This window comes from Argiope bruennichi, chromosome 2 (assembly GCF_947563725.1).
Source record: "Argiope bruennichi chromosome 2, qqArgBrue1.1, whole genome shotgun sequence".
NCBI lineage: Eukaryota > Metazoa > Arthropoda > Arachnida > Araneae > Araneidae > Argiope > Argiope bruennichi.
The window spans coordinates 48,281,743-48,301,808 of NC_079152.1; the positions used below are offsets into that span (position 1 = coordinate 48,281,743).

At 28.2% G+C, this 20,066-nt stretch overlaps 1 protein-coding gene across 2 annotated transcripts; it reads left to right on the top strand.

Annotated features, from left to right (window-relative positions):
• Positions 1 to 3,813: 3,813 nt before the first annotated feature.
• Positions 3,814 to 13,992, top strand: LOC129957300 (cytoskeleton-associated protein 5-like). Of its 2 annotated transcripts, XM_056069573.1 has the most exons (3): positions 3,814 to 4,001; positions 6,916 to 12,648; positions 13,139 to 13,992. In XM_056069573.1, exons 2-3 carry the CDS (start codon positions 6,939 to 6,941, stop codon positions 13,144 to 13,146), a joined length of 5,718 nt encoding a protein of 1,905 aa, XP_055925548.1. In that variant the 5' UTR covers positions 3,814 to 4,001; positions 6,916 to 6,938; the 3' UTR covers positions 13,147 to 13,992. The 2 variants fall into 2 exon arrangements, with proteins under 2 accessions (XP_055925548.1, XP_055925543.1); XM_056069568.1 differs by having other exon boundaries at positions 6,916 to 13,990.
• The last annotated feature ends 6,074 nt before the right edge of the window (positions 13,993 to 20,066 follow it).

A 20,066-nucleotide genomic window follows, 5' to 3' on the forward strand; every position in this document is an offset into this window, starting at 1 on the left:
GAACATATTTCATTCGAAATTTGATAGGAAGCTACATATTTGGTGTCAAGAGAACATACATTTCACTTGTCTAACACAAAGTATTTTTTAGTCATTTGTTCTCAGACAAATAAACATAATATGTGTTTCGTATTCGAGAAGGGTAAAAATCCTTCGAAATCTCGAATTAGAATTTTTTTTGGCAATTACATTACTTTCTCTTACTAAATAATATACTTAGAACATTAAAAAGTTTTGAAAAAGTCACGATTCAAGTAAAACAGAAAAAAAAAAGGCTTTTTGAACACAATCTGAATACTGTTTAATTATAGAATTGGACACATTTTAAATTATAAAGCAACAAACTTTTCAAGGAAAAAAATAAAATGTAAAAAAGTAATTGAAAATATTAGAATAAGTTCTAGCATTTGAACAATTCTTGATTTAAATCTGAATCTGTTCGAATGCCACAGCTATTGCAAATTAGAGAGAAACGTAAAATTAACATACTCAAAAATATGAAAAAAATATGCATCGAAATTTTGGCACTCTTTAATGTTACGAGGTTTCTACAGGCTTGACTATTTGATAATCTAGACCCATTCAAGATATGTTCGTTTATTTGTCCCTATTTTTATTATGATGATCTGTAATAAAAAGTAATTCCATGAATTTCCAATGACATTTCGAAATCGTAATTTCATGATTTTTCAGCTATTTTGATCATTTATTTGCGTGCATTCACTTTTCTCCTACAAATTTATGAATAAAAAATTTACTCAGCTTAAAATATTAATTTATTTGATGGTTCTTTATTTAGAAATTTTAACTTGAAAGCCTTATTGTATTTACGTCCGTTTTATAAAATCATGGTTTCGTTGTATTTTATAGAATTCCGTGCATTCCACATATAGTAAATCATAGACTAATCATAAACTCCGACCGAAGGCACACGGAAAAACTTGAAATGTCGGACCGCCGTAGCAGTTACACTAGCGGGAACTGTGGGTGAGTCCTAAGGGCTATCACCGCCTACGGTACAATCCTTCCCTAAGGAAGTACGTCTCGTCATCGATGGGAGATAGCCCCCCTCCCCCACCTTTACTTATTTCCACAAGGGTGGCAAGAACCAACCACCATGTCGGATCTTCTCATCCTCAATTACGAGATGCCCCCCCCCGCGGGACTCCACATATAGTAAAAATTAAAACAAAAAAATGTAATAATAGATAATATGGACTGCATATCTTTCATGCAATGAATATATATCATTTATGCAACTGCATGCAATGAAGTCACAAGTCTTATTTAAAAATATTTGGAAAAAAAATCTCTATTTTATTTTGTGCTTTTATCAAACTAAAAATTCATATAAATTATAATAATGGGCAGTTTACAAATTTGACTACTCATTATTATTAGCTTATGTAGAAGTAGCTAAGTTTAGTCAGAACAACTTCTCTCTTTAAAGTTATCCGACCTCATAATTTTGAACCGTGCTCTGGTGACGAAAACGATAACTGAGCCGACATACCACTTTCATAAATTCAATGCTGTATTAACGCGATGAAATTTGACCTTCCATCCAAGTAATTTCAGTATGACATAGGCATGCATTCGAAGTGGATCTTCGATGAAATCAAGTCTCAAACTTAGAATTTAACATTAATCTTCCACCACTTTTAATTGAAACATTACATTTTGTTTATATTATTTTAGAATATATCTGAAAAATTGCGAAAGTGCCATAAGTTTTCCCAGCATACGCCATTACATATACATATCATTAGAATTTTTTAAAAAACCTGAATAAACAAACTATTTTCTTTTTATCGTTTTAAAAAAGATTTAGGGGGAGTGGTCAACATCTAGATCTAGATGGTATTGAGTGGTCTCCCCAAAACTTTCATAGGAATTCTGATTTGGGTCAATGTCATAAAGGTCACGAGTATCCAGGTTTTTATTTTTATACATCCGAGTTTTGTGCATCCTAGTGCAGTAAAGAAAACGGTACTTAACTGTAAGCTATTGGCAAATAATAATTAGTAAAGATCAATCTGTGATGTGAATCTATAGCGTTTACTGATTACGCTAGCTTTAATCTTTAGCATTTTTACTGAATATAACAGCAATTAATTGCTGACACAAAAATTGGAATATGTATTTTAGACGCATGTTTTACGACTGCTTTAAATCAAAATTTAACTTATGTAGCAGCTGTATTTATAGGATCATATATTAAATTTCATTTATTTTTAAACCATTGCGCTTTTGAGTTATCGCTTTTACATACATAGGAAAGTACAGACCAACAGATTGTTAACCTTTTGGCGGATTTAGTTTTTAACGCTTTATTATCTACACTTTAGATGATATATATGTGTACCAAATTCCGTTAATCTCTTTTCGTTTTGTAGTTACTGTGTTTACTTATATTCAAATAGCCAAACTTCTTCTGGTTTAGTTTCATTCAAACCTTGAAGGAAATCTATAAATTTAATTTTAAATCCACACACCAAATTTTGGCAATTTTTCCCAAAACGTTTTCGAATAATTGTTTTTACAGACGAACACTCGTAATTTCAAAAATGTATTATTCTGATTCTGGGAGGTCTGAAACGCAAATATTCACCAAACTGATAAGCTCAAATTTAGTTCAAATAAAAATAAGCTCAAATTTCGTCAAAATCATAAGCCAATGAGGGGGGGGGGAAGTGCGTCCAAAAACAAATGTAAAGTTTTAATAATTTCACTCTAACATTTCTTAAAAGATTATCATATTCAATAATCTACGAATATAATAAATATGATAAAATATGACTTTATAAAAAGATGCTGCAGATTCATTCGTCGAATCTGAAATTAATATTTCTAACTTCTTCTTGTCATTGAAATATAATAATATAGATTCCTCATTGCTATTAAAATTATGCGTCATAACTATATTCCGGGTAAATTTATTTATATATTATAATAAAAATCGTATTACTATTGGCTTCAGATTAATATACAAGAGAATTCGAAATAAAATAATCAGAAAGATAATTTTTGAAATTTAAAATAATGTAAAAGTTATTTTTTTATTTGCAATATCTTGTAGGCTATGGTGGGAAAACAAAGTCTATATAACTTTTAACTAATTGAATTGAAAAAAAAACCCTCTTCTAAGTGCTCATTTCTATCCTCCAAAGTATATTTGCGTCAAATTTGATAGCTTTAGGTCAACACGCCAACGCTCATACTCATATGCACGCATATGCAGACACATACACACGCATACTTTTATTTCTTTATTACAGATACCTGGTATTTTCATTTGTTCAAATACTAATAGCCAATTCAAAATAGTTTCCATTTGGCAGGAGATTATAATTTTGATTTTATTGACCATTGTCTCTTATCATATATAATAGTATTAAATAAAGAACAATAACAAAAAAATGACTAAAATTTTTAAACAATAAAGAGAACTACAGTCTTTTTGTAATAAAAAACAAATTCTTAGTTGCTTCAAATGCTGCAATATTGGTCACAATATTACATTATTATGAGGTCACATCATAAATGAATTTACCCATGAGTAAGCGTAGTACTGAATGAGAAAGTAAACATTTTCGTCCCAGAAAACAAATTGAAAATTTAAAAGAGCTTTGAAAAAATAATTTATCTTGATGATCAAATGAAATTTTGCATTTAATGGTGTAAGTAAGGATTAATTACTATTTATCCTATTTTTTTACTACTCTGAAATCACCCAGGTATAATATCATAGAAAAAAAATGACAGTTGTTAAATATTAGGTGGCAGATATGGCAACTGTTTTTAATACGGTGTAGTCCGTAGGTTTAAAATTTGATCCGATATTTGTTGTAAATGTAAACTTGTTTAACATTGTCTGAAATGAATAAGCATCTGTGAAATGCTTGTTGTGATCTGTTGATGGATCGTGAAGAAAAATATTTTACTTAATAAAAGACTGATTTTTTTCTTCTTTTCACCGTTTTAAGAATACCTTCAGAGTGGTTAGTATAGTACGTTTTTCTAATTTAAATCAAAACAGGGATATAAAATAATCTTTTATTCCTCACACCTGAATTAAAATTGAATAATAATATTAGTGAAATTGCGTTAAATATCTTTTATATGTATATTTTTATGATTTCTTATGTGTGAAAAAAGCAATTTTAGTATTTGTTGTTTATACTCTTAAATTGAAAGAATTATTAATTTGTCTTAGGCGTATATCACATTAATTATTGAATCTGTCAGAAATGTTAATTACTTTTTCGTAAGTCTTACCGCAAAAAAAATTCTAAACATATATGGGGATAAAATTTTTTGATATTAGCAGTATTGCAGATGTTTTATTTTACTATTAATAGAGAAAATCTCTGTTCCTTATTTTGATTTGAACTAAAGCTTTTCTAGATATTAAAATATTCGGGTTTTTTTTTTTTTTTGTTATATTTTGTTCATTTGTGTTGTTCAGTTCTCAATGTTTTTTTCTTTCCATTTTTGATTAATTGGTAAAGTTAGAAGAAAATGTTAAATTGGTTAAAAAAATGAATTAAGAATATCAAGTACTTTTCTTTTGAAACTATTAAAAAAATTCTTCTTAAAATATTTCATTCTGAACTTTGGATTGTGTGTATTTATAATAATTTTAATTTTAAATTGTAATATTATCTTTAATATATTTCAAAATGAAAATGTATATATATATTACATATTATTTATAATGACATATTGTAATGCTATAATTAAAAAATGTTGAACCAAAAATTATAAACTCACCTGAGATAGACAAATGAAATTTCCAACCCAATTTAAGAATAATTTTATCATTAAAAAGAATTCCCAATTAGTGTTCTAGCAATGTCAGTTAAATATTGAATTTTAATTTAGTTTTATGTATGTTTCATTCTTTTATAATAGCTAATTATAAAAACTACATAATTTAAGTGAATTTTTTTGAAGAAGATAAGTTTTTAAAATCTTAATGGGATTGATCTTATGAATTTTTTTCTGCAGTCGTTAAATATTAATAATACTTTTGTCATGCATTTAATTTCCACCAGCAAATTATTCATATACTCTAAATAATTTTGAGCTGTCTCATTTATTAAGCATTTGTTATTAAAGTGGCTTATTTCAATATAATATTAAAATTAAGATATGATTTTTATTTTTTTCATCAAATATGTTTTACACATTTTACAAATATTTCCTGATAAATGATTATATGAGGATATGTTAATCATGAATATAGCTTGGCAAATAAGGCTACTGCTTGTATTTGTATTGTTGCATATGGGGAATCTGATTTATAAATTACATACTCTCAACCAATGTTATATATATCCATTTATAGTATTGACAAACTTTTAAGAAAGAAGCAAATTATTTAAAATATTGTCCCAGATAATCTTAAAAATCATTCAGTAACCATTATATTTATAAATAAGAGAAAATTAAATAAGGAAAGACAAATGTGATATGTATAGTATAGATTTAATTTTTGTCTAAGCAAATTGACTCAAGTATTCCTTTTTATCTCAGCTGGTTTGAGATTTGTTTGAAAGTTCTTATAACATAATTAATATACAGTCAGCTAATTTGTAAAATGTTTATCTGGATCAGTAGTGAAATGAAGTTGCATATGTTTTATATCTGATATTTCGTGTATCACAATTTCTCTATAATTTTAGAACCTATTTCCATTATCTGCTACTAAACCTAAAATATAGCTCCTAGACCTAAATTATAATGTCAGTGTTTTCATTTAATCACTTAAAATTTTTCTTAAGCGTTACAATTGTAGGTTTTGATCTTAAATCAATGGATTTATTTTAACTCCCCCCCTTTTTTTTACTTGAATTGGGTTGTTATTGTTCTGATTTTCAGGCTAATTTATTATATATATATGAATTTCTATATATACTTGCTAAGTTAAATATTAAGGGTTATATTTGGATTAATTTCTTTAAAAAAAAATTGGAATGCTTGAAGTGATGAAGTGCTATAATCTTAAAATAATTAATTAAAATCATAAATTTTCCAATTTTTCACAGAGGAATAAAATTATCAAATGAGGTTATTCCTTATATATATATTCCTTATATATCAAATTTTTATATAAGGAGTATTGATATATAAGGAATATGTGAAATATATTCCTTATATATCAAATATTCATTTTCCTTTCTTTATCTTCACATTTGAATTTCGGTAAAAATCAAATGATTGATTATGATTTTTCATTAGTATTATTTACTTTGTTTAAAACATTTGTGTCAACCTAATATTTGATTACATGAAAACTGATAGAAAATTATTTTATACAAAAGCAATTTTCCCTCCTCCTCTTCTTTCCTCTTTCTTCATTGAGAAAAATAAAGTGGTGCTATTTTTGAATCATTTCTTGGGTATTATTTTTAGAATTGAATTCTTTTTATTTTAATTAAAATATGAATTTATAAAAGAAATTATATTAATAATTTTCTAAAAAATATTTTATATTAATAAAATAATTTTCCATTTATAATTAAGTTGTAAGTAAAAAAAATTGTAACATTGTACATAAAATGTGTAATTTTTCCTATTCTTTACAAGTGAGAAAAAAAATTACAACATTTTAATTTAATTTCTTTTATTAACTCTAATGTTTCTTCTGTTGCAAGATGTTTTTCAAATGATAAAAATGGAGTCGGTTTGTTTGAGTTTCTTGTCCCCTCCGTAAAATTCACATTCTGTTTCAAAATTTAATTGACAAATTGTATTTAATATGTAACATGTATTCATGAATTTACTTTATTGTTCCCTAATTTTATTTAAAACCAGTTTCTTCTTTTATTTCTTACTGTCTCATTTCATATTTGATAATATTTGCTTTATGTTTTCCTTTTATTGTATCTTTTTAAATATTTCTTTTTTCAGAATCTACTTAATATATACTTAAGATGGAGGAAGAAAGTGATTTTTTGAAGCTTTCCATTGAAGAAAGGTGCCAGCATAAGTTATGGAAAGCCAGAGTGAGTGGTTATGAAGATGCAGCCAAACTTTTTAATCAGCAAGATGATGATAAAAGTCCGGAATTCAATAAATATCTTGGACTTTTAAAGAAATTTGTGATAGACAGCAATGCTGTTGCCCAAGAAAAAGGTTTAGTGGCTGTTTTAGCATTTGTAGAAAATGCTGCTTGTGCTCCAAGAGTTGTTAATGATATAATGAGTGGATTAGTGAGCAAGTGTTTTTCATCACCTAGAGCAAAAACGAGAGAATTGGCTTTGGAAATAGCCTTAATGTACATTGAAATTGAAAAACAAGAAGCTGTTTTAGAGGAATTAATCAAAGGACTTGAAAATAAATCTCCAAAAGTTGTATCTAACTGTATAGTTGCTCTTCGAGAAGCTCTTCATCTGTTTGGATCTCAGGTTATTTCATTAAAACCTTTGGTAAAAGTTTTGCCCAAACTTCTTGAAGACAGAGACAAAAGTGTGAGAGAAGAGTCAAAACAATTATGTGTTGAAATATATCGATGGGTTGGTGATGCATTGAAAACACAACTTCAGTCATTGAAACCAGTTACACTGTCAGAGTTAGAAAATGAATTTCAAAAAACTGTTGGGGAAAGAGTTGTACCTTCACGATATTTAAAATCACAACAGGAAAAAATTGCTAAGGCTAAAGAGAATGACACAGGTGAGGCTGAAGCTACTGAAGAAGCTTTTGTTCCACCTGCTGTTGTTGATCCATATGACTTAATGACTGCTGTTGATGTACTTTCAAAATTACCAAAAAATTTTTATGAGCAGTGTGAAGCAAAAAAATGGCAAGAACGGAAAGAAGTTTTAGAAACTTTGCTGCAATTAACTACAAATGTGAAACTGGAGCCTGGTGATTATGGAGATCTTGTTAGAGTTTTGAAAAAGTTTATAACTAAAGACTCAAATGTTGTAGTTGTAGGTTTGGCTGTTAAATGTTTGAGTAATCTTATACAGGGATTGCGCAAAAAATTCCAACCTTATGCATCAGCAATGATTCCTGCAATATTTGAAAAATTTAAAGAGAAAAAACAAAATGTAGTTGTTCCACTCCGCGAGACTATTGATGGTCTTTATAATATATGTGGTTTTGAAGCCATGCTAGAAGATATCCAATCCGCATTAGATAACAAAAATCCTCAAATCAAAGCTGAGACATGTGCCTTTCTGTCTCGGGCTTTTGCTACATGTACTGCAGCACAACTGAATAAGAAACTTTTAAAGGCTTTTACAGTTTCATTGTTAAAAACTTTGAATGACACTGATGGTACCGTGAGAGAAAATGCAGCTGAAGCTTTGGGTACTGCATTGAAAGTGGTTGGTGATCGTGTTATGTCAAATTTCCTTCAGGAAGTAGATTCCATTAAAATGGCCAAAATAAAAGATTTTTGTGACAAAGCCGAAGTTAAACAACCAGTAACCATAGAAAAGAAACCAACATCTGCACCTGCTGTTATTAGACCAGCTCCTGTCAAACAAGAAGACCCAGTGCCAGAACCAGTTAAATCTGAACCTGCTAAGCAGACCACAACGGGAATTAAGAAACCTACATCTGCAGTGCATGCAAAAAGTAAAGGTAGTGGACAAGCCGCTCGTTCTGTAAGATCTGGAGGTGCTAAGAGAGGCCAAATTGATGTTGGGGAACCTGAATTCAAAGAAAATGAACTTTCTGAAGAAGATGTTCTGACTCAAACTTCAGAAATATTTACAGCTGATGTAATAAATGGTCTTGGAAGTTCAAACTGGAAAGATAGGCTTGCAGCTTGTGAAAAGTTCTTTGAAACAACACAAGCTATGGAAAAAGGTTCTCTACCCGCTCAATGTCTTGTAAAACTTCTGGCCAAGAAACCAGGGTTTAAGGAAAACAATTTTCAAATTCTTAAATTACGCTTTGAAATACTTGCTTACATTGCAGAAAATGCCCAAATTTCACATGTGACTGTTGAATGTTGTTTATCTGATGTTGTAGATAAAATTGGTGATGCTAAAAGTGGTGTTCATGCTGGATTAGCTCTAACAGCTCTAGCTAGTGCTACTACATTAGATTATATTAGTCTTGAAGTATTAAATTTAGCATTTAATCAAAAAAATCCAAAAAATCAGTCAGAAGCTTTAATGTGGGTTTCAAATGCAATAAAGCAGTTTGGTTTGAAAGTTCAAGTGAAAGAAATAATTGATAATTTAAAAAAGGGGTTTTCCTCAACAAATCCTGGTGTGAGGAATGCTGCTTTAGCCTTAGTTGGAACAATGTACATGTATGTTGGCAAATCATTAAGGTCATTTTTTGAAGATGAAAAACCTGCATTATTACAACAGATTGATTCAGAGTTTGAAAAAATGAAGGATTCTAAACCTCCACCTCCAGTAAAAGGAAAAGCTGCCAAAGTAGATGGATCTGGAGATGCAACAGAAGGTTCTGGGCAAGTAAACCTAGCAGATTTAATGCCTACAGTAGATATAAGCTCTCAAATAACTTCCCAGTTATTGTCGGATCTTTCTGATAAAGATTGGCATCTAAGAAGTGATGCTTTACAGAAAATTTCTGTTATTATAAGCGATGCAAAATTCATATCACCAAATTTAGGTGAATTGCCTCTTGCTTTAAAACCTCGTCTAGCAGACACAAACAAAAGACTTGCACTTCAAGCTTTGAATTTATGCCAAATGCTTGGAACTTCTTTGGGTAGTCAGTGTTCTAAGCAAATCCGAAATTTTGCACCTGGCATACTTACTTGCCTTGGTGATAACAAAGCTAATGTGAGGGCTGCTGCTGTTCAGTGTTTGAATTCATGGATGGATAATTGCTCACTTGTTAGTTTATTTGAGGGTGAAGTTGTTTATGATGCTCTTCGAATTGATAATCCTCTACTAAGAATAGAATTGTTTTCTTGGCTTACTGAAAAATTACCTACTGTTACATCACTTCCATCTGCTGAACTTGCTCTTTGTGTACCAATTTTATTAAATTGCATAGAGGATCGCAATCCAGATGTTAGGAAAAAAGCAGCAGATTGCCTTTTACCTTTTATGATACATGTTGGTTATGAAACTATGGCCAGAGCTGCATCCAAAATGAAACCAGCATCTAAAGCAACTGTAGTAGATCAGTTGAATAAAGTTCGACAAAATCTTCCAGCTAAAGCAACAACTACTAAAAGTAAACCAAATAAAAGTGCTGCACCACCAGCTGAAAGGTCTTCACCCCCTCAAGCTACATCTAATGATGAAGGAGGAAAAGGTAAATTAAACAGAAGCACATCTAAATCCAAACTTGCTCTTAAAACACCAGCTTCTAGTACATCCAAAGCTAAGAAAGAAGAAGAAATTGATACATCACCGTCTCTTGTAGCAAACAACATGAAAGACCAGAGAATGGCCGATGAAAAAGGTTTAAAAGTTTTAAAGTGGAACTTCACTACTCCCAGAGAAGAATTTTATGTGCAGTTGAGAGATCAAATGACTGCTGCTAATTGGAGTAAAACTTTGATTTCTCATTGCTTCCATAATGACTTTAAGTTTCATATAAAAGCAATTGATTTGTTAATTGAATCCCTATCTAATGGGGTTGAGGCTTCTGCTGCCAATTTAGATTTAATTTTAAAATGGCTAGCTTTGAGATTTTTTGATACAAATCCAAGTGTCTTGATTAAAAGCTTGGAATATTTACAAGTTTTATTTCAAGCACTTATGGGCATAAACTACCATATGCTAGATCTTGAAGCTGCATCTTTTGTACCTTATTTGATTTTGAAGATTGGAGACCCAAAAGATGCTGTGCGTAAGGGTGTAAGAGAAATAATTAAAAGTATCAGTAGAATATATCCTTATAGCAAAATGTTTTCATATATCATGCAAGGTTTACCGTCAAAAAATGCCAGGCAACGGGCTGAATGCCTTGAAGAACTGGGCTCCATGATTGAAAGTTATGGCTTAAATGTTTGTCAGCCATCTCCAGCTGTTGCTTTGAAAGAAATCGCTAAGCAAATATCTGATCGAGATAACAGTGTAAGAAATGCTGCTTTGAATTGTGTTGTTCAAGCTTATTTCATTGAAGGAGAAAAAGTTTATAAGTTTGTTGGACAGCTTTCTGATAAAGATCTAAGTTTGCTAGAAGAACGTATTAAACGTAGCTCTAAACCAAAAATTTCCAAGCCTGTCGAGAGTAATATTCCATCTGCTAAAGTAAGCCCTCCTGCTGCACATTTTAATACATCATATTCCGCTGCAGTTGAAGAACCAAAGGCACTACAAAATGCCACATCAGCTTCACGATCTGGTCGTCTAAGGTTAGACACTGATGATATAGAGCAGATGTTTAAACATAAAGAGCCCCAGGCTCAATTACCCGGACTTATTCAAGTAAATGCTGATGATATATTGAATTTGCCTGACATTCAGCTACCGCGTACCAGAATGCGACCACCAGCTACATCATTAAAAATTTTGAATAGTGCTGATGATGTTGATACTGCAGTAAATCTTGTTATGGCCCAATTAGCTGCACAAGAAATACCAGTTGTAATGCAAGCATTTGCTCAAATTGAAGAAGTGCTTAAAAGTGATCAAGCTGTAAGAGTATTACAATCGAGAGTTGATCAGTTGTTGGTATTTGGGGCTCTTCAATATCGTTATGCTCACAATAAGCATATGGCAGATGAAAACATTTGTAAAGCTGATGTTGTGAGCTTGTATAGATGTGTCACTATGGCTTTGGCATCACTTTTTGATAATCCAGCACTTGCCAAAAAGGCTAGTAGAGATGTAATTAGAGACTTGATACCTCATTTAATAACAGTTATGCTTGATAATCGTCTTGATGATTTGCAGGATGGAGCTCTAGTTGTAAAAGTGATCAATGTCTTAATTATGCGTATATTGCAGAAAGCTAATCCGACTCATGTTTTAAGTGCTTTGATTAAGTTGTTGCATGATTGTATTGGTAATCTCAATGTCTCTGAGCGCTTTACAGATTTAATTATGAAATGTTTATGGAAGATGATAAGAATGATTCGTCTCATTATAAATGATTTAAATATTGATCGAATCTTGTTGGATATTCACGTGTTCCTAAAAACATTTCCATCTTCTTCTTGGAAGGAAAGGCCTAATGACACACCTATAAGAACCATCAAAACAACTTTATACAAACTTGTTGAAATAAAAGGTGAAGATATAATGAAACATTTATCTCTCATTTCAGATCGTCAAGAATCTGATCTGGTAAATTATCTTCACAAGTTATTAGCCAGAATAAAAGAAGATAATCGCAAATCATCCAATAAGAATTCACTCCCTGATGATAATTCAAGTGGGAATAACAGGCATAAGCGTTGCAAATCTTCTCCTTTAAAACTATCAAAATCCACCCATGAAGCTTTAACTGAAATATTTCGGAAAATTGGTTGTAAAGAACAAACAAAAGAAGGACTTGCCGAATTATATGAATTTACTCAAAATCACCCAGAAGCTGACATTGAGCCCTACTTGAAAACATCGTCCGATTTTTTTCAGAATTACATTCGACAGGGAATACAACAGTTGGAAAAGGAAAAATGCAGCAATAAGTCTAAAGATACATCTAATCGGAGAGGAGAGGAATCTGGTGAATGGAATTCAAATCTTTCTGGTAAGGATATTTCATTTTCTAAGGAAAAAAATTCTTCTCATTCCTGGGAAGACAAATTCCCACCTGTACCACCTTGTACTGTTGACACCACTCCTATGGATCTTGTTGAATGGTTAAAAAATGTTGTGGCCCGACTTGGAATGGATACTTCAAAATATGATGATCCATCCTTTTTAGAGAAAATAAATGGAAATGGAAATGAAGGGCCTTTATCTGAGGAAGAAGTTTCACAGATGTTTTCTGATATTGAAAGATACCGAAAAATGATTGAAGATTTGAAAAATGCTGTGTGAAATTTTGGATTTGGAAAACAGTTTGCATCCAATCTTAATTTCTGTAGCTAAAATTAACTTTTTGGGCTGAAGCATAACTTTTACAACTTTCTTTTTGTGTTTATAAATAGCTCATCTAGTTAATACTTAAAAAATATATTTTTCTTCTATTCTGAGGTTTATATGGAAATTAAAAACATGATTAATTTTCTTTTCAGGAGTATAAAGAGCATTGACTATAATATGTGTACATAAAATTGAAAGTTTTAGTCTTCCCTTAGAAAATGACTTCAGATGTACAGTTGATTATATTATTCAGAATTACCAAGTCATATTTGGAAAATTAAGGTAGATTCATATATAATTTTTTTATTTAAAAGTATTACACATAATTGTTGATGTTTTCTTTTTACTTCTTTGTATAAATTTTCAACAGTGAGTGCTGTTACTTTATGTATTAATGTAGTCTTTCTCAGTGTATTTTTATCTTGTAATTGTTTCCTGTTATAGCATCTCTCACAATTTTCATTTTTCTGTGACTCATATCAAGGATTAATAACCTTCAAAAATTTTTTAGTAAATATAGCTCCCCCCCCCCTTTCCATTGTGATAATTTTGAGAAGAAAGTGTTTTAATTTTTTGTAGTTTCAAAGCAGTTTTGTTTTTGCATTTAAGTTTTATTTGAACAAAGTTTTCCTTCAGTTTATTTGTATTTTGGAATACAGTATGATGAGCTTTTGATTGTTGTGAAAATTGTGTACTCTGTAATTATTGTTTCTTAAAGCTATATATTCAATAAGACTTCATCTCTTACACCTTCATAAAGGAACTTATTTTCCCTATTTTTGTTCATTTGCTTTAGTTTTTTTTTTTATGGAAAACTTTTGTTAGTTATAAAACTATATTAGTAAAGACTGTGTTATTTCCCCTTTACTTTTAAGATAGTTTGTGATATGTATTAGTATTTTTAATCAACTATTCAATAATTTTAGACCATGTTTATACTATTCCAATTGTTTATGTTAATACTTCTGTGTGCAAAAAATAATTTATTGATTTTCCATTTCTAATATTGTTTGTCCAATTCACTTTGCTGATGCTTTTAAATTCATTTAGGATTTTAATTAAAATGATTAATGCTTTTTTAAAAATATTTTTCATGAAACATGAATTGGTGTAAATAATCTGCAAGTAAACTATTTGAAAATGTGCTATTGATTTTATTGTATTTATCACTTATATCATAATTATCAATAATCTATTAACTTTATTGATCTATAGAATTTTTAATTAATTAAATATTAATAACTTTCATTGATCACAAATATGATTACACTTTTAAAATTACAAGATTTTAGCTGTTCTTAAGTGCAATTTCTGTTCTATTAAATTACTTTTCAGCTTTTTTTAAGTGTTGAAAATTCATCATCAATAAGTTAAAAACGTGTATTCCAATAAATCCAATCTTTTTATAAAAAGTTGAGATAAAAATATTTTCATGATTAAAATTTAAAATATTTGAAATTTTAAGAAATTCTTGATTTCAAAATAGCTCAAATGGAGAATTACATGAAAATACTATGAGCCAAATTGCATTTTAGTAACATAATTGTATTTACAGAAAAGGTGTTTGCCTATTGCGAATTTGTCCTTTTGAAGCATTAAAATCAAGGGAATCATTTCTATTTGAAGAATATGCACTTAATAAACTAATATTTTAATTCCAATATGCCTTTTAAAGATGCATTAATTCTCAATGCGAATATTATTTTAAAATCTCATGCATAATTATTTATCATTGATAATTTTGTAGAACATAATATAGTGGATTAAGTTTTGATTATCTGCTGATTTGTTATTAAAAAAAGTCACCAAAATGTTAACTGTACCATAATAATTGTTGCATTAGCTAGCAATCTACTATGGATATTTTCATAAACATTAAATTCAGATTAAAGCTTATTAATTTATTAAATTTTTGAATTAATCTTTTAAAATCATTTAATGACAAAATAATATAATTTAGTTTAAACTAAACTAAAATTAACTAAAAATTTAGCAAAACAGAAAGGGGGGGGAATAGAAATTGTCCCTTTTGAAATTTATGATTCTAATCTGCATACAATATTTTCTACATCTGGATGGTAAATAAGTCATTTGAAGATAATGTAAACTTGTATTAGGGAACAAGTTGTTAGAAGGTACTCGAAACAATAGTATAAAAATTATTTTCATTAAAAAAAAAAAAAAAAAAAAAGAGTAGTTAGATTTTCATAAAAATATTTTTTGTTGGAACAGGATAATTTTTGAGAAAATTTAGACTATTTTAATATTTGGTTTTAATTTCATTAGCCAATTTGATTGTTAAGAATGCAGAACTTTTTTATTGTAACTTTTTTTTCTTTTGCGCTTACAAAATACAACAGAGATGGATAATTATTATAATAGCATGACTAATTAATGTTCTTGTTTTCATGAATAGAGGATTTTCAACCTTGAAATGCAGTGAAAAAGCAAATATACAGATTTTGACATAAGCAATAACATTAGCAATAGATAATCATTTTTAAAACCTAATATTTTATGTACAATTTATTTATTCCCAAAAAGTACAGCTCATGAAAATATTTGTGCTATCTGTAAGGTGTGTGCTAATAGAGCTCACACCTTAAAGACTTAAAATTTAAAAGTGTTTTAAGTTCATTAGTTACATATTTGAGAAAAAGTTAATGCATGAGATGGGACAGCTTTTGATAAAAGGAATTATATACAATAAGATACATCATGTATTTATTTTCTTCCATACAAGATGTATAATGTATTTTACCATTAATTTGACATGGTATTTTTAAAATGCACCACATCATTAATTTACTAATTTTTTTCAAAAAATTCATTTTGCATACTCATTTTGTTTATCCAAAATATATTATCGTAGATTATGCTGTCTATTATTAATTATAAGAAAACATTTATTTCATTGAAAAGCAAATGAGTATTAACATTTAGAACAAATAATGCTGCAAATTTATTCAAAGTATTAAAATGTCAGTGTTTCATATTAGATTATCAAATACTTTTACAGGAATGTAAAGCTAAGTTAGAATATTTCTGAGTTTAGATGATAAAATATTATCAGTCAGTTTAATGAAATTTTATATGAAATCCATTTTAAGGATCGAAATATCACAATAAATTTCCAAGTTTTTTTCACAGAATATTATGAAAAAAAAATATTATTTATGTCATTTAACATTATTATTTATGTTGCTTAATCACATTTTGCTACCTTTCAAATATTTAACATATCAGACTAGATTTTGGGGTGGAATGATTTTTAAATTCTTGTTATCTAAGTACTGATTTAATATTGAAAAAAATTGGTTAAGAAATTATTAATTTTAAATCAAGAAAAATTTTTGATTACTTTCTTTGAAGTTATTGAAAATTCATTTACATGTCTGACATAGGACATGTCAATTGACCTATATCAAACAAGGGCAAAGTTAAAAACATGCACGTGTCTTATAGAGATTGGCACTCAAAGTGACACGAAGGGTTAATATTAATTAAAGACATAAATAGCAAATATAAAAATTTATCATCAAAAATGTTCTAAAATATTTGTTTATTTTCTAAAGGTTCACGGTCATTAGTATCTTTACATTTCTACATATTCTTATATGTTAAGCATATTATTAATAAGAGAGAAGAAATGATTGCAAAAATGAAATGTCTTATTTTGGAAAAGGTATCACTGATATGGCTTTCTGGGTATCATTATATTTTCAGAAATATTTTGATTCTATTTAGTCAATTAAAATTAGATGGTAAATTTTGTGTTCAGAAATTATATTATTTTTAATCTATAAGATAAGAAAACATTTGTTAAAATATTCAGTAAAACAGAAATTTTATTTTAAATTACAGGTATAATTGAAAAATATTAACAGGATGTTATGAGCATTGCAATAAGTTAATCATCAATAATACCCACAAATTAAATAAAAAAAAATTTCACTGTTAATTCAACTTCTTTTAATAATATTGTACCTTAATAACTAAGGTACAATATTTTGATAGACTTTACCTTTTATAATTAAACTAAAAAGAACTTCATCAAATCTTGAAAGCAAGAAAGTAAGTTGTATTAAAAGAATCAGTGTAGAAAGTTACATATTAACATATGTAATTTAAAATTCACTTTTAAAGCCATCACTATTCTACATGTTGAAAATTTAATGAAGAATATATATATTCATAAAAACACATTGTTGATATTGAATTTCAATTTTTTTCTTCTTTCTTTTAAATCATAGTTGGATTCTATAGAGAGGAAATATTCTCTCTTTCTCTCTCTTTTTTTATTACTCAGGACTGATGCAGTTACGTATTAAAATAGTACAGGTTTTTTTTTCTCCATATTTTGACCCTAATTTTAAACAGTATACTTGACAAAAAAATTGGCTAAAGATTTAAAAACATTAATTATTACAGGATTATCAGATAATATAAAACTATAAATAAAATACATAAAACACTAGACCAGCAATAATTAACATTAAAATGTAATTTTGCATTACAGATATTATAAAAGTCTTAAGTTAAAATAATTTTCTGAAGTAAATATATGAAAAAGAAATTGTAATAAATCACTATTGTGTAGCTGATAGCATTTACTTTCTTGTATATTAAATATAGAGAAAATATTGTAATTGTCAAAAAAATTTTAACATGAGATTTTGATGAATCTCCATGTTTTAGACCTATCTGACTTCAAAAAGCATGTTTTTGGAAAATGCCTGTCAGCGGCAAAGATAACTTGAAAATGTTTAGAACTAGATGGATGAATTATGGATTTTGCACCAAATTGGTAAATTTCAATCCAGTTTTGAGCAAAATTTATTTGAAGAAAGTCTATCTGTCCGGCTGTTCGAATATATGCTAACACATAACATAAATAAAGAGAGCTGGTAGATAAAATTCAGTACACAGATTTGTCTATAGTGTAGACATCTATCAAATCCAATAAGGGGTTACCCATCTGTTAGTTTGTATTTTCAAAAAAATGCAATTGCAATAACTCAAAAATATCCAACTTGGTATGGAATTTTGTGACTACAAGAGTAGTGTTGTGTCAAATTTTGTTTTTAATCAGTTGTTAGAATGTGTTTAAAAGACAAATTTTATTTTTGGATACTTTTAACTGCATGCCAGAGATTAATGGCCAAAAATTTCACCAAGAATCGCACAATAGATTATACAAAAATGCTAAATTCATGCCAAAGGTAAATATTTCATAACTATTGTACACCAGTGTTAGGCAAGGCATTCTCTGAGATGACATATTTATTAGAGAGTATGAAGAAATTTAGGAGAGACAACTCCCAATGGTTTTAAAAAATCTCTATTTTCTTCTGTAGAGAAGTGGATTCATTTTCTCTTTCATATTATATTGTGAAAATTATTTTTAAAATAAAAACAAAGGGGTAAAATGATATAATCCAATTGTCAATATAACATAATATTAGCATTGATTAAATATTTTTTTTCGTAAATAGTAAACTAGGAAATGAAAGAATTTGCACCTGCTTTAAGACAAAACTTTTGATATCTACTAACAACAAAACAGAATTTGTGTTTTGGTGCTCAATTGGATATACTGCTAGAATATGAAATTTGTCACTAACATAATTTAGAGGATGGGAATGTGCCATAATTTTGGAAAATATTTATAAACTTATTTTTAAGCCAACTCAAAGTTTTAAAAAATGCTGTGTAAAGATACTAATTTAATTGTCATATATTTTTTCTCTAATTTTAATAAATTTTAGGAATATTTTTAGGTGCATTTTTATAACAATATTTTCGTTGTTATGAAATTCATATTTCCATTATTATTAGAAATATTTTTTCCTGTACTTTCCTTAGATTGATAATTAAAAAAAAAAAAATATTTTTTTTTTACATACTGTATAGTTTTTTTCTTCTTTTTTTTTGAAAGCATTGTTAGTTTTAATAAAAATTCTTTGTTTTAATGGCGTTTATAGATAAAATCTGGCTTCAAAAGTAAGCAGCATTAAAAATACTATTTTAATGTAATATAATAGGATGCATTAAAAAATTATCATTCTTTAAACTTGTAAATTTTATTTCATTATTGTAAAGCACTAATTTTTTTAAATTGGAAATTTTTTAATTGTATTACATAAATTATAGAACACATTTTGTACAATGTAAAAAAAGAAAAAACTAATGCTGACTGATTTTACTTATCCTTTATAAAAATTTTAATCATCTAGAAATTTATTGGGTTGGTTTAAGTTTAATAATTTGCTATTTTTGAACTAGAGTGAAATTTTAAATGAGATGTTAAATATGAAGAATTAAAAGTACATAATACAGTGAATAGAATTGCTGTTTTGTATAAGCTGCAAGTCTATAAAAATTTTAAATTTAGAAATACTTGCCGAGAGGGTTATTACTGTAAAGTTGTGTGTTTATAAAAGATTTTATTGAAATTCTTCACATGTAATAATAAAATGAGCCACCTGGTTTCATAGGCAACTAACAAATAGAGAACTAACTAAATCAATAATCAACATTAGAAAGGGAAATGCAAAAGCATGGTATTGTCAATATATGTTACCCACTGATTCTAGAAGCTTACTTTTTTTAAAAGAAAATAAATTTTCCAAAAAGCATAAAAATATTTTTTAAAAATATTTGACATTTGTATGTATTTGTATTATTTATTTACTTAATTATACAGAAATCTTTCTTTAAATTCATTTTTTAACTTTTGAATTGTTAGCTCTAAACTGCTGATGCAGAAGAACAGTCATAGTCCTTTTCCAAACATCATTAATAATTTAATTCATAAATGGAAAAGAGATCCATAGGTAATAATTATAAGATATCTAAATTAAGTTAATGGAAAAGAAAAAATTAAAACATATATATATAGAATATTATATATATGTGTGTGTGTGTGTTTGCATGAAATACGATGACAGTACCTATTCCAATTCAATAAGAAAATTCTGGTAACACATTTAAAACACTTAGATATGACTGTCTGATACTGTTGCAAAACCTTTTTTTTTTTTTTCAAGATCGTAAAATAATTTTAAATAATCGAAAATC

What these genes read in the sequence shown, in the direction of transcription:
- LOC129957300 (XM_056069568.1), top strand. Translation starts at nt 6,939, where the DNA reads ATGGAGGAAGAAAGTGATTTTTTGAAGCTTTCCATTGAAGAAAGGTGC.